This window comes from Aegilops tauschii, chromosome 7 (genome assembly GCF_002575655.3).
Source record: "Aegilops tauschii subsp. strangulata cultivar AL8/78 chromosome 7, Aet v6.0, whole genome shotgun sequence".
Taxonomy (NCBI): Eukaryota; Viridiplantae; Streptophyta; class Magnoliopsida; order Poales; family Poaceae; genus Aegilops; species Aegilops tauschii.
Genome location: NC_053041.3, coordinates 521,700,904 through 521,714,938, shown reverse-complemented (window position 1 = coordinate 521,714,938; position 14,035 = coordinate 521,700,904). Strand labels below are relative to the sequence as shown.

The 14,035-nt window shown below is 44.8% G+C and overlaps 1 protein-coding gene and 1 pseudogene across 1 annotated transcript; both read right to left on the bottom strand.

Moving 5' to 3' along the window:
- Positions 1-2,808: 2,808 nt before the first annotated feature.
- On the bottom strand, positions 2,809-3,168 carry LOC141027330 (UDP-glycosyltransferase 72B1-like). Its single transcript, XM_073504332.1, has one exon. The coding sequence runs from the start codon at positions 3,166-3,168 to the stop codon at positions 2,809-2,811; it is 360 nt and encodes a 119-aa protein (XP_073360433.1).
- A 2,044-nt stretch (positions 3,169-5,212) lies between these two features.
- Positions 5,213-13,195, bottom strand: LOC109755843 (hydroquinone glucosyltransferase-like; annotated as a pseudogene).
- Positions 13,196-14,035: the final 840 nt, after the last annotated feature.

Below are 14,035 nucleotides of genomic sequence, written 5' to 3'. Positions count from 1 at the left end.
AGGGCCCACCAACATGCATGTCAATAACTTCATGTATGTGAGTAATAATTAAAAATTTCTACAATATGTTAAACTTGTGTACATGCATATCAACGAACACGGGATCTCATCACCATGCATATCATTGCCGATGAGATCATGTGATATATGGTACATTGTGTTAGTACAATGAAAAATCCAGGAATTTGAGTGTGTCTTTCTTTGATTTTTTTAACAAGAGTACTTTTTTCCTTGGAATTAGTACAATGAATTTCCTTGGAATTGTTACTTATCTAACAAAAATTTCAATTCAGAATCACTAATTGTTCTTTAAATATTCTTTGGAATTGAGATTACGAAAATCTAAGTTTTCTTAAGATAAATGATACTAGGGACTTGCACAATTAAAATTATATGATTTTTTATAAAGAATTCTCAAATATCCATGCCAAGTGTTAAGTTTAAAAATTTATGAATTTTCATGGAAATCAATTATCTCACAAGCTAGCACTGTAACAATTACCCTAAGAGCTTCTCTCTTACAAAAGTACACTAGGAGAGAACATTCTCTTTATCAGAGGGAAACCATTGTATTTGCGTCGTAGTTCAGCCAACAAATGTCACTCTTATAACCCAAAAAAAAGTTCAAAAATTCAAAAAGACTGTCGAAAAATTACATTGTGTAATGTAACCGGTGCATGTAAAAGCGCATTAACTAGCTGCATTTATTATTCATTCTAGGTGCATTAACTAACTGCATGTGCATCTATTGTCCAATAATGCAGTGTATTATCACAGGAGTAGTTACATGTCTGCACTACAAAAGTGGACTTGATTGTTGCAATCGCATAGTAATCAATAGCGGTACCAATTTCGGTTGATGGCGCACCCCGGAGCCAATTGTCCGCATCCGTTCATGGGGCTACTAAATTGATATTTTCAATTGCCACATGCCTTCAATGCATAATATTTTGATGACAATATTCACTAGGCTATTCTGGGTAGAAATTTTGGCGTAATATCTTCATTTTAAGGTAAGGATAAAATTCTAAATTCAGATAACATGGTTTTATTCACATTCCCATGGTTAAAAAAGTTGGCAATAAGCAAATAATCTGTCAATTAAAAGGAGAGCATGTTGGATGTTCGTATGATAATTAGAAAAGTTGGTGATACTACCACGGAAACTTATGTAGTTTGTTTTCCTATATATTCAATAAAGTCATAGTAGTTTTCTCGCAAAATAAAAATAAAATAAAGTGATCACAGATTTTGACCGTACATGTATAGTTGGAGTACCATCACCTGCAGTTTATACTTTGACTACATTGTTGATCTATATATATATGCAGATGTAGTTGGAAAGGATTGCACTCAATCACCCTTGGTTCCTCTCCTTTTGTGCCACACCAGTTGGAGGTGAGTTTCTACTTTCTTCTTTTCCAGTAAATACGAAGAATTCAAATCCATTATTTATATTATTTTTTCTAGAATAAATGGCCTTTTCAATTCATCTATCATTCTGTTAGCATATTTCACATATGGTCTCACATGTAATGTGAACATCTAGAGCGTAATCAGATTTGCTATTTTTGCATTTTATTTTTGCTGATCTAATAATGTCACATGGAAAATATTGAAATATGTAGGTCGGTAATATAAAAGGCCTATCTTAAAAACCATGTCATTTGTGATGTCAAATTCTCTCCCTTCGACATTCTTGGCTTAGATTTGATTACTCGCCTGAGCGTTGTCCTTAATCATTTCAATTATGAGTTTATGACACAACTAATTTGGATTGTCCTACTTCTTTTACCTTTGAATAATTTAAAATTTGCTTCCATCTTTTTTTCTTTGAAATTCGGCCTCATGGCGCTTTATTAGGATTCAACAAAAGTTACATCATGGATTACATAAGGAGGAATTCGGGTGGATCCCCATCCCAACTAAATTCAGTATGAGAATCATAAATTATTTTGCTAAATGATGCACCACTTGATTTGCTTCTCTCAAGCAGTAATGAAACGAAATACCATTAATCATATGTGCTCTAGTAAAACAGTTCGCCAAGGTAGCTGCGTAGGGGCCTAACACCTCCAACTCGCCTCTTCATGCACTAATAACTTCCAAAGAGAGCGATTCTATAGCCACATTCGTGCATCCCAAGTGCTCAATGAGATCAATACCTTTTTGAACCGCCAGGGCCTCAGCATATTCCACATTGAGGACATAAAAAAGGAGCTGCAACACTTGTAACTGTTTCACCAATACTATTACGGAGGACAACCCCTACAACTCAAGTCCGGTCGTCATGGAAAGCAGCATCATCATTGAGTTTATAAAGTCCCTGTTTTGTTTTAGCCCATAATATTTCACGCGGTCGGCTAGACGAAGACATAGAACTGTAGTTTGCAGTTAGGATTTCGACTGCAAAAGCAGTCCGAGGGGGTGCCGCAACAGGTCCCCCCTTTACGAATTCACGTCCTTGCCACCAAATATACCAACAAGCGACATCAATTGACTCTTGCAAACCGAGCATCCCTAGAACTCGAGACTTCCAACTAGAGCTGCATAACATAGCTTCCTACACTATCGATCCCGATCTGTCCGCACATAAAGCATGTTGAATCACCTCAGATAGATCCAAAGCTTTCCACACATGTGAAATTGCTTCCAGATTTACAATATGTAATAATAGTATCTTCAAAGGACAAAGTGTTATTCCATATTTAAATGTAAAATACACATATAGCAATCGATACAAACATAAATCAAGAAAAAACTTCAGGCACCATGCCTCTTATTCAGTTCTTTTAGGGATCCCCCTCTTTACTCATCGTGGCTCTTCCGATGCAAGGAAACCATGCCAGCCACTACCACGAGAGCTCGATCCTGTGGCCCACCTGGTGCCGAAGCAATCTCGGCCTCATCCCGGAGGTGACCAACCTTTTTCCGTGCCGCGGCGCCCTTCTCCCCTTCCATAAGCTCTCTGACCAACGCCGCCACCTTCTCCCGCAGGACAAACACTCCGTCCTTACCGAGGGGAGGCCTCTCCCACAACGCCAGGCACACCCGCCCCGACGACAGCATCACCGCGTTCAACCTCTGCTCGGCGGACAGCGGCCACACCACCATCGGCACGCCCGCAGCCACGCTCTCCAGCGTGGAGTTCCATCTGCAGTGAGACATGAACCCTCCCACGGCGACGTGGTTAAGGATCTCCACCAAATCCAACAGTTCTCAGGTAGTTCGTTGGGAAAACTTTCACAGAGAACGTCAGACAACATTTCCCTAAATTTTTAGCTTGCAATAAAACCCTGGATACAACCAACTAAAGAAAAAAAGGTAAGAAAGCAAGTTGATAACTCATATTTTTTGTCAAATAATTTAAATTATTATTCCATAATAATTTAATACAATGTGTTACGTTGTTATTCAGAAAGAACGATTAAAGTACTCTTTTAGTAACTTTGTGCCGGTTGCAAGTTTCCGGTAAGTTAGAAAAAAGAGTATAGACCCCAACAATAAAGTGGAGTTGGGAGACAAAACAATGAAGTGCATTCAAGGGGGATGCACAGACCCGAACTTCTATCTGAAGACATATTTCTTATATACATATTATATATATACACGCACAAGTACCCACACAAAGATATATATGGTCTAATATGTTTTTTGGGTAGCCTTTAACCATTGATAAAATTCTTAGTATATGAGATATGATATAAAAATTATATCATTAGAAGCTCCTTTCACATACAAATTTGTGGTATGCTTTGTATAACATGCACGTTATATATCATTGTTCTAACACATGATCAAAGGTAACCTCGAAAAGCGTATTAGGCCATATATATTTGAACAGAGGGAGTACATCAAATGCTAATTGCTAGTGGGCATGTGATTTGGCAATTGACAAGGGCCCCACCAACATGCTTGTCAATAACTTCATGCATGTGAGTAATAATTAATAATTTCTAAAATGCGTTAAACTTGTGTACATGCATATCAACAGACAAGGATCTCATCATCATGCATATCAATAGTACTCATTTTGCCAATGAGATCATGGGATATATGGTACATTGTGTTAGTACAATGAAAAATCCAGGAATATGAGTGTGGCTTTCTTTGATTTTTAACAAAGACTATTATTTCCTTGGAATTGCTGCTTACCCAATAAATTTTGAATTTCTATATCACTAATTGTTTTTTTTAATATTCTTTGCAAATGAGATTACCAAAACTTGCACAATTAAAATTACATGAGGTTTTCTTAAGATAAATGATACCAGGGACTTGCACAATTAAAACTACATGAATTTTTATATGGAATTCTCAAATATCCATTGCAAGTGTTAAGTTTAAAAATTTATGAATTTTCACAGAAATCAATTATGTTAAAAGTTTCTCTCATACAAAATTACATTAAGAGATAACATTCTCATTATTATAGTGAAACCACTGTATTTGCGTCATAGTTCAGACAATAGATGTCACTCCTACAACCTAAAAACAAGGTTCACAAATTCACAAAGACGGTAGAAAAATCACATTGTGTAATGTAACTAGAGCGTGTAAAAGCGTATTAACTAGCTGCATGTATCATTCATTCCAGGCGCATTAACTAGCCATGTGCATGTATTATGCAATAATGCAGTGTATTATCGCAGGAGTAGTTACATGTCTGCACTACAAAAGCGGACTTGATTGTTGCCATCTGATAGTAATGAATAGCGGTACCAATTTCAATTGATGGCGCACCCAGAGCCAAAAATCCTCATCCCTTCATGGGGCTATTAAATTGATATTGTCGATTGCCACATGCCTTCAATACATAATATTTTGATGATATATTCATTGGGCTATTATTTCTAGGTTGAAATTTTGGCATACTATCTTCATTTATATCCAGGTGTAAGGATAAAATTGTAAATTCGGATAACGTGGTTTTATTCACAATTTCATGGTTAAAATTTAGCAATTAAGCAAATAATTTGACAATTAAGAGGAGAGCTGGATGTCTGTATGATAATTAGAAAAGTTGGTGATACTACCACGAAAACTTATGTGGTTTGTTTTCCTATATTCAATAAAGTGATAGTAGATTTTGACTATACATGGATAGTTGGAGTATCGTTTATACTTTGACTACATTGTTGATCTATGCAGATGTAGTTCGAAAGGATTGCACTCAATCACATCAATTGGAGTGTAATCAGATTTGCTATTTCTGCATTTTGGTTTTGCTGATTTTATTAAGGGCCCATAGAAAATATTGAAATATATAGGTCGACAATATAAAAGTCTATCTAAAAAATCCTGTCATTTGTGATGTCAAATTCTCTCCATTCAAATTCTTGGCTTATAATTGATTACTCACCTGATCATTATCCTTAACCATTTCAACTATGACGCACAAAAAAATTATGACACAACAAAGTTTAGATCGTCTTACTTATTTTGCCTTAGAATAATTTTAAAATTGCTTCCATCTTTATAATATGTAATAATAATATCATCAAAGACAAAGTATTATTCTTGCCCGCAAAAAAAAGACAAAGTATTATTCTATATTTAAATGTATACACATAGCAGTCGATACAAACATAAATCAAGAATAAACTTCAGCCACCATGCCTCTTATTCAGTTCTTTTAGGGAGCCTCCTCTTTACACAGTGTGGCTCTTCCGATGCAAGGAAACGATGCCAACCAGTACCGCGAGAGCTCGATCCTGTGGCCCACCCGGCGCCGAAGCAATCCCGGCCTCATCCCGGAGGTGACCGGCCTTTTTCCGTGCCACGGCGCCCTTCTCCCCTTCCATAAGCTCTCTGACCAGCGCAGCCACCTCCTCCCGCGGGACAACCGCTCCGTCCTTAGCGAGGGGAGGCCTTTCCCACAAAGCCAGGCCCACCCGATCCGACGATAACATCACGGCGTTCATCCTCTGCTCGGCGTAAAGCGGCCACGCCACCATCGGCACGCCCGCCGCCATGGTCACCAGCGTGGAGTTCCATCCGCCATGAGACATGAACCCTCCCACGGCGACGTGGTTAAGGATCTCCGCCTACGGCGCCCACAGTGGCACAAGGAGCCCTGTACCGTTCATCCTCTCGACGAACGCGTCGGGCAGATAGCTCAGCGGGTCGGCATCGGTAGCGGCAGTGCCAAGGTAGGCCGCGCTACTGTCCTTGTCGTTGGGGTGGTGCACCACCCAGAGGAACCTCTGCCCGCTCGCCTCCAGCCCAGCCGCTAGCTCGGCCGTCTGCGCCGTGGATAGCGTGCCGCCGCTGCCGAAGGACACGTACAAGACCGAGCCATCCAGCTGGTTGTCCAGCCACCGTAAGCAGCTGTGCTTGACCTCGTCGGAGTCGGTGGACCGCCCCCGGGTGAATGGACCCACAGCGTACGCCGGAGGGTACACGCCCTTGTCAGAAAGCTCTTTGAACGCCACCAGCGTCTCGTGCTCCAACGCGTCCATGGTGTTGACGATGAAGCCTTCCGCGAGGAGGTAGTTGCGCTCGCGGTTGATCATGAGCTGGTACACGGGGTCAGAGCGGTTCGAGATCGGCGCCGTGTAGCGGCACGCACCCCGGGAGCAGCACGGGCTCCGGGAGGTTGCGGCACTCGCAGGTGGTGGTCCTGGCGAGCTCCGGGCGAAAAAGTATTTTTACCGGTGGCGGGAGGTACCGGTGGAGCATCCACCGTTAAACGTTGCTTTAAGATTGATCTGGCTGAGGACCCCACCATGCTTTTATTTTTGTCATTTATAGCAATACAAATCTTATACAAATAGGTATACTCCATTAGACGGGGGCCACAAAATATCTTTTGTCAGGTGTCAGGGTGAGAGCAAATATGTTACACCACGGGCATGCAAACACTAAATGCATGTACTTTATTTTTCCATGTGACATTTTAAAAGGTTGATAACTTTTGAACTAAATATCCAGTTTTGAAATTTTTTATATTTCTGAATTCAGGGCGACAAGAACTTTGAAACAAGATCAATCTTGGATACACTTTGGCTAGTTTGAATTTAACCGTTTCACTCATTTCAGAAAACACATTTCAGTCTATTTCACATTTCACTAGTTTCAGAAAACCATGCAGTCGGTTTCACATTTCACTAGATTCGGAAAACACATTACACCCATTTACAAAAGATAGATTTCACTCATATTAGAAATCACATTTCATATATTTAACGTATTTCACACCAAAATATGTGTCGTGTGTATGAAAAACAAATTTCACTCATTTCAAATATTGGTTTCACTCAATTCGAAAAATATTTCATATACTTCAGGAAACTAATTTCACTCATTTCAGAAAAATTACCGGTTAAAAAAACAATTTCACTTGTTTCAAAAATAGATTTCACTCGTTTCAATAATCACATTAGACTCATATGCAAAACACATTTCACTGCGAATTTATGTAATATATTGAAATGTATTTCACTCACAAAAAAATATCAATTTCAAACACTAAAAAAAGCAGTGAAATTGGAATAACTCAAATCATCCTTTGAAAGTTTTGAATTTCATATATTACTGTTTTTGGAGTTCACTAATTTGAAAGTGAAATGTACTGAAACTGGTATGTATACGAAAATATTTCACTCTTTTAAGTTGATTTTTTGGGTCAGTTGTTTGAGATAATCATTTACACTATTTTGTGAAAAGGACTGTAATCAGTTTTTCTAAATATGGAATCCTTTTTTCACTCTTTTGAAATAACGAGTTTGATCTTTTGGGAAAAGTGAAATTAGAATGCATCATGCTTTGAAATTTACACTCTTTAGAAAAAAAAAGGAGTGTCTTATTCCCCAATAGTGAATAAGTATTTGAAATTTTTGGAAACTGAAATATGTGTTTGGAAGAATTGAAATAAGTGTTTCAAAAAGTGAAATATGTGGTTATGGAATTACTACCTCCGTAAACTAATATAAGAGCGTTTAGAATACTAAAGTAGTGATCTAAACGCTCTTATATTAATTTACAGAGGGAGTATAAGTTAATAAGCCAAAGTGTGTTGTTCTGTTCTTGTGTCGCTGTCATGGACATGCACGTAATATAACGTTCTGGATATGCACGTGGTGGGGCATCCTGGGTGGTGGGACGTAGCGCAGGAATACAGAGCAGGGAATCGTGCGGAAAAGGTGGAATACAACTGAGTGAGGGCTTTTGGTGGCCGGGCTATAGGCAGGCCATAATCTGGTCCGTCAGGATGGGCTTTGGGATTGTGGATCAGTCATGTCATTGCAGCAGCGTGGCAGGCTTAGTGGGTGAAATACAGTCCCTGATACACCTAGCCTCGCATAGGCGTATTAATGTTCGGCCTAGCAAATGTTCCTGTCCCCGGCCCGCTCGATCACTCATTGGCATGGACCGGCATTTTGGTACAGGGTGACGTTTTCGAAACAACACATCTAAATGAGTCCGGTGACATATGTGGAGCATGTAGATCCACGCGACCAGGTTGGCTCACATTACCCTCTCTCCCACACAAGGCTCGGACCGGCGGCTGCTCTGTAATTTCACACAGGCGCGGCGCGGCGGCGATTCCCCACCGGCGATATGTCGACGGACGGACTTGAGCTCGACGGGTATGTTCCTATTGCTTCAATGGTCTCTCTTCCCCCGAGTTCCTTCTCCCATTCTTTTGCAAAGTTCATCTACTGATGCTGCTAGATCTTGGTCGCAGGAGGGGGGAGCACACATCGGCGGATGGGGTTGTGATGTGTTTCCAGTGGAATCCCAAGATTCCATGAGTGCACCAGTTCTTGAGCTCGAGAAGGGCGGCGAAGGACGTGGAGCTGGAGATGGACAGAGATACGAGGTCTGCTTTGAAGCTACCAGCGGCCGGACGAGGAGGTGCGTTTTTTCCTGGTCCCAATCATGCTTTATTCGCAGCTATTGAGCTTAAACTGCTACTCCCAGTTTAGTTCAGTTTCTGATGTGTCGAGGCATAAACAGGATTTTGTTCTGAGGCATCTCCCTTTCTAGGGGAAGCATAGTAGAGTTATCATAGTTAGAATTGTGAGTTGCACAGGCATCGGCTCCTCGTAACCTTTTTTTATGATTAGCAAGCAGTGTAGTATGGATGTACAATCTGGGCTATGTGGGACGCTCCTTTTTTATTCTAGGATTACCGAGAATATGATGTTATGGTGCTAGATAAAATTCTCGTTTGTGGATTTAGCACGCTGCAAAAGGAAACAAAATTAACATGTGCATCGGTTTGGAGGTTTGATTTTGTAATTATAGCTGGTATCGGGTGTGGATCGTAACAACAAATTAAGGTTGACATTGAGGATGTGTTTATTCTATATGTAATCCTTCTGTTCAGTCTGTAGGCAAAGAGAAACAGAGCACTTAGGTGGTTCCCCGCTCCGGCGGCGGCTCAACTCTAATCTGCAGAACACCGGATCTGCCAAGGGCAAGGCCCTCGTCCACGGATCTGGAGGGGAAAAATCATTTTCTTCGTTGTTTCGGCCGGTGAGGCTGTATCACACGTCAATTACTTGCGCTTTTCTCCTAGCTATTGTTCATCAGTTTCAGATTTGAACTTTTTTGGTGATTTTGTAATATTGTGATCTTGTATCCTGAACCCTGAAGTAGAAGGCATTTAATCCGATGCATTTTCCTACTGTTGTGATCTTGTAATATTGCCTTCTGGCCAAATCAGCAAAATCCCTGGTTGAAGCTGCGCAAGCTCTGTTTCTTTGGCTGTTGTTCTCTCTCAGCAATCCATTCGACTCGGGTATATGTTTGTAATTATTGTAATGGATTTGTACCATTTGTGAACCATGTCAAATTGTTAAGGTGGGTGATGGGTATTACAACTATGTATGCATGGTTGCTAGTTCTATGCGTAGAACTTGATCTGTGTATTAGTCAAAACCGACACATATTGTGTGTTAGCTTAACAGGAAGAAACTGCAATTGTCAATGAGAGCAATATGTCGAGAAGGGAGATGGCCCAGTAGTCTAATGATTTCTGTAATGGAGTGTTTGAATCATCTTCGTCTGGCAAACTATTGTTAATTGCTTTTCCCAACCGTGACCATCCATTCTTGGTGTAGGCGTACAAATCAATGGTTTGACTAAGGTTTTGGATTGGTCTTGTGATTAAGAAATTGGTTCGTGTACTTGGAAGAAGTTTGAGTGGTGACCGCGCCTAGCGACAGCTGCTGTAGCTACGTGCTAGTGAACTTGACCACACTGAAAAGTGCAACGCCTTGTGCAATGCTGATCAAACTGTGGTGAGGTGACATGACAACACGGCTTAAAGTGCACCGGCCTGCGCAAAGCTGTTCACACCGGCCCTGGCGCTGTTTCACTTTATGTCCACACTGACGCGGTTTAAATCATTGTTTGGCCTCTAACCGGCTTAATTAAGCTAAGTTATGCAGCCTGCCATGAATCAGTTGGTGTGCCAATGACGACGCTGTAGCATTTCAGATTGTCAGTACACATCTTTTTTGCGGGTGCAGTACACATTTTCTTAGCAAATGAAACATCAACATAAACAATTAGGCATGAACGTGGCGCCCCGGCGTGATTAATTGAGAATAATCTGTTTGTTCTATCGTATAAACCATTAGCAGTTTAGCACTAAACATGACGCTAAGCTATATAGTGCAGAACACATAGAACCCAAGTGCCAAGTTAGTCGTGATGCTTTTTAGAGCAAAAAACATTGTAGCACTTGCTAATCCCCACAGACAGTAGTATTAGCATGAAACCGAATAAAAGTAATCAGTGGACGGTGGCTATGGTGAACAAACTTGTGTCTTCCCTGGGCGAAAATGGTTCACCTCCATACTTGAGCAACCAATGGGCTCCGTTGGCCAAAAATCCTCCACGGCATTCATGCACAAGGGTGTGTACTGGTCTTGAGCCTGCGGTCGCTGTGCGTACATGTCAGATGAGCAGGAGCCTAGCTGCCTTTTGCATGTGTGTGGGGCCAGACGAGTTCAATACGAGCCAAAAACAAATCAAATACATGACATATACAACGCCAGCACGCATCCCTGTGCACATGCAGCGGCCGAGATTCCGGCCTGCCTGCAGCGCGGCCACCATTGGCATTTTTCGGAATAGAACTCCCGTATATAATAGACTTGATGTGGTGTCCTACTCTTATTGGCTAGAGGTTCACCGGTAGCTCCCGGCTCCGGTAAAGAGTTAATTGCACGTTGGTACCACACTTGCGCACCTACTCACGAATCAGTATCATTAGTCATTTTTTTTGCCATGCAGTGCCAACTCTAAGCCTAAGTGTTGCAAAACAGTCTGACAGCCGTATAAGCGCGTATTGACGGTGTATCTGACCGCTGGGACCCGTGCGTCAGGGCTGACGTGGCATGCTCTTTTACAAAAACAACCCTTGCGTCGTAGTGGCCCTGGAACGGCAGCAGCCACTCGCCGCAGGGCGTCCACTCGGCGTCCCCGCCGAGCGAGCCGACGGCCGTGTCGAGGGAGAAGGTTCCCGCGTAGCCGCCGCGGCGCGTTGCGTGGGCGGAGACGAAGATGCTGCGCCCGTCGGGGTGCAGGTGATCTCGATGGGCTCGTCGTCCTCCTCCGGGTCGCCGCCACCGCCCGGCAGCTGCAGCGGCGACGAGACCCTCGTCCACGCCCACCGGTGCTCCTCCGCCTCGTCCAACACCAACTCCAAGCAGTGCAGGCCTCCCTCGTGCAGCGCGTAGAGCCGCTCTCCGGCAGCGACGACGAAGCGCATGGTCAGAAGCGCGTCCGGGTGCGGGGGGCCGACGGCCAGCTTGTCGGTGTCCGTGCCGTACGCGACGGCGTGGGTCGTCGAGTGCCTGTCCGCCGTTGGCTGCCACAGGGCCAGGATCTTGCTGCCGAGGGCGCCGACCAGCACGCCCCCGGATTCGTCCATGGATTCGAGTTGCAGCAGCGGAGGGTCGGCGAGACCCACACCGTCGGCGTCGCCGGGTGCCGTAGAGGAACGGCAGGTCGCCGGCCCAGTGCGCGGCGACGGCGGGGCCGAGCGTGGCGGGGTGGCGCGCGAGCCAGGCGCCGAGCAGCTCGCCGCCGGGGAGCACAGCGGAGGGCGCGGCCGGGTGCGTGCCCATCCAGAGCTCCGCGTAGGGGCGGGCCCGGTCGCAGTCCTCCCGCACCTACCCGGCGTCGGGTCCGCGCGACCCCGTCGCCACCAACCACCGGGCCATTAGCCACTTCCTTCTTCTCCCCCTCAGGCCGCCGTACCTCCATGGGCCTCCCACTGCTCCCTCCCATGCCTTGCCGGAGACCGTCCATCCTCTCTGCGTGGCACGCCTCCGACAACGGATCCGGCCGTGGCACGCCTCCTCTGCTCTACTTGCCGCCGGAATCAGGCTGCCCCCTGCCACCTGCGGCCGGAGCTGAGAGCAAAGGGGACGGCGCAGCGGGCGTGTGCGCACGCGATGGCCGGGCGGAGATGCAGTCAACACCCGTGCGGCGGCTGAGAGGCGCGCGACGGGGCTCCGGCGAGCCAGCGACGAGGCTCCGGCGAGCCAGCAAAAAAATATGCCAAGTTGGCTGTTGACATGCGGGCCCCGCTGGTCAGATACATCGTCAATACGTGTTTATACGTGGCTTAGTCTGTTTTGCAACACTTAGGCTTAGAGTTGACACTGCATGGCAAAAAAAGTGACTAATGGTACTGATTTGTGAGTAGGTGCGCAATTGGCTCCGGTAAAAAGCACTTTGTGGAGCTCCGGGATGTAGAGAAACGATAACAGAGACATGAGGCTGGAGGTGTAGAAGACCTACCCAGGAAGACCCATCTCCTTGCCCACGGCGAGCGCCGCGGGGCAGAGCATGTCGGTCACGAAGGCTGTGATCCCCGCCGGGAGGTGGAGGAGGGAGCGTAGTAGGTCGCGTAGCGCTGGCAGGGCGCGAGTGATGACGGTGAGGATGCGAGTCACCAAGTGCGCGTCGGCGGGGAGGTCGTCGAGGGACACCTCCGGCAGCGCGGCGACGGAGACGCCCGGCGGGAGGGAGGCGAGCGGCGAGGAGTGGCCGGGCGAGGACAAGCTGGCGTAAGTGACCATTGTGATGGTGAAGCCGTGGTGCACGGCGAGGCGCTTCGCCAGCTCGGACGCCGGGAGGACGTGGCCCAAGCCGGAGCTCGTGAGGATGACGACGTGCGGCACTGCTGCCATGTCAAAACGAGCTAGTATGTTAGCAAGTTGTATGTCACCCTGCGTTTATTCGGCAGCAAACACGTACGCATACTGATCCTACTACGAGCTACAGAAAAGAAAAGCCTGAGGTGGAAGTTTCCAATCTGGTGGTTGTACGCTCGCGTCGGCCACCACAGGCGGTCTGACACGTACTACGTGCCCCATGCAGTCATGAATGGGGGGCTCCGCGCAGGCGGTGTTCTTGCTCTATCATAACCCCACACATCCCAGCATCTAGCTAGAAACCTCATCGCACCGCCCATATATTACTCCTCCGGCAATCCTATCCTCAAGATCTGCAGTGTAAGGATGTGTTTGGTTCCAGAACAAAGTGGAATGGAATGTCATGATTCTATTTCATCGGAACGGTCGGTTTCATCTTTGTGTTTGCAGTACATCAAAATCCAATTTTGCCGTGTGTTAGTCTATAAACCGTGAGCTATTTTTTTAGGGACTCGGCTTATGTTCCTCTAAGCTGAGTGCAAAGGAAAAAACACCCGGTAAACAAACTGATCCGGCTTATGGTATCCTGTAAGCCGAGTGGTCCAAAAAAGCCCTCGGTTTAAATGACGTACACGGCATATATAAAAAGAAAACTCTCGGCTTATAGCGCTCACTCAGCAAAGATATCTGTCACGTGTCTACGGCGAAGGTGGTTGACGGCGCCGTCATGGAGCAGCCGATAAGCCATGTGCCATGTGAGAGCACTCGGCTTACATGGCATATAAGTCGTATGCCCTGTGAATGCACTCGGCTTAAGTATTTGCAAGTCTATATTTTAATGCAAAAATGGTTTTAAAATGATTTTCATTACATTTGTGTTTACTACTTGGATATTATTTCTTTCACTTCCTTCT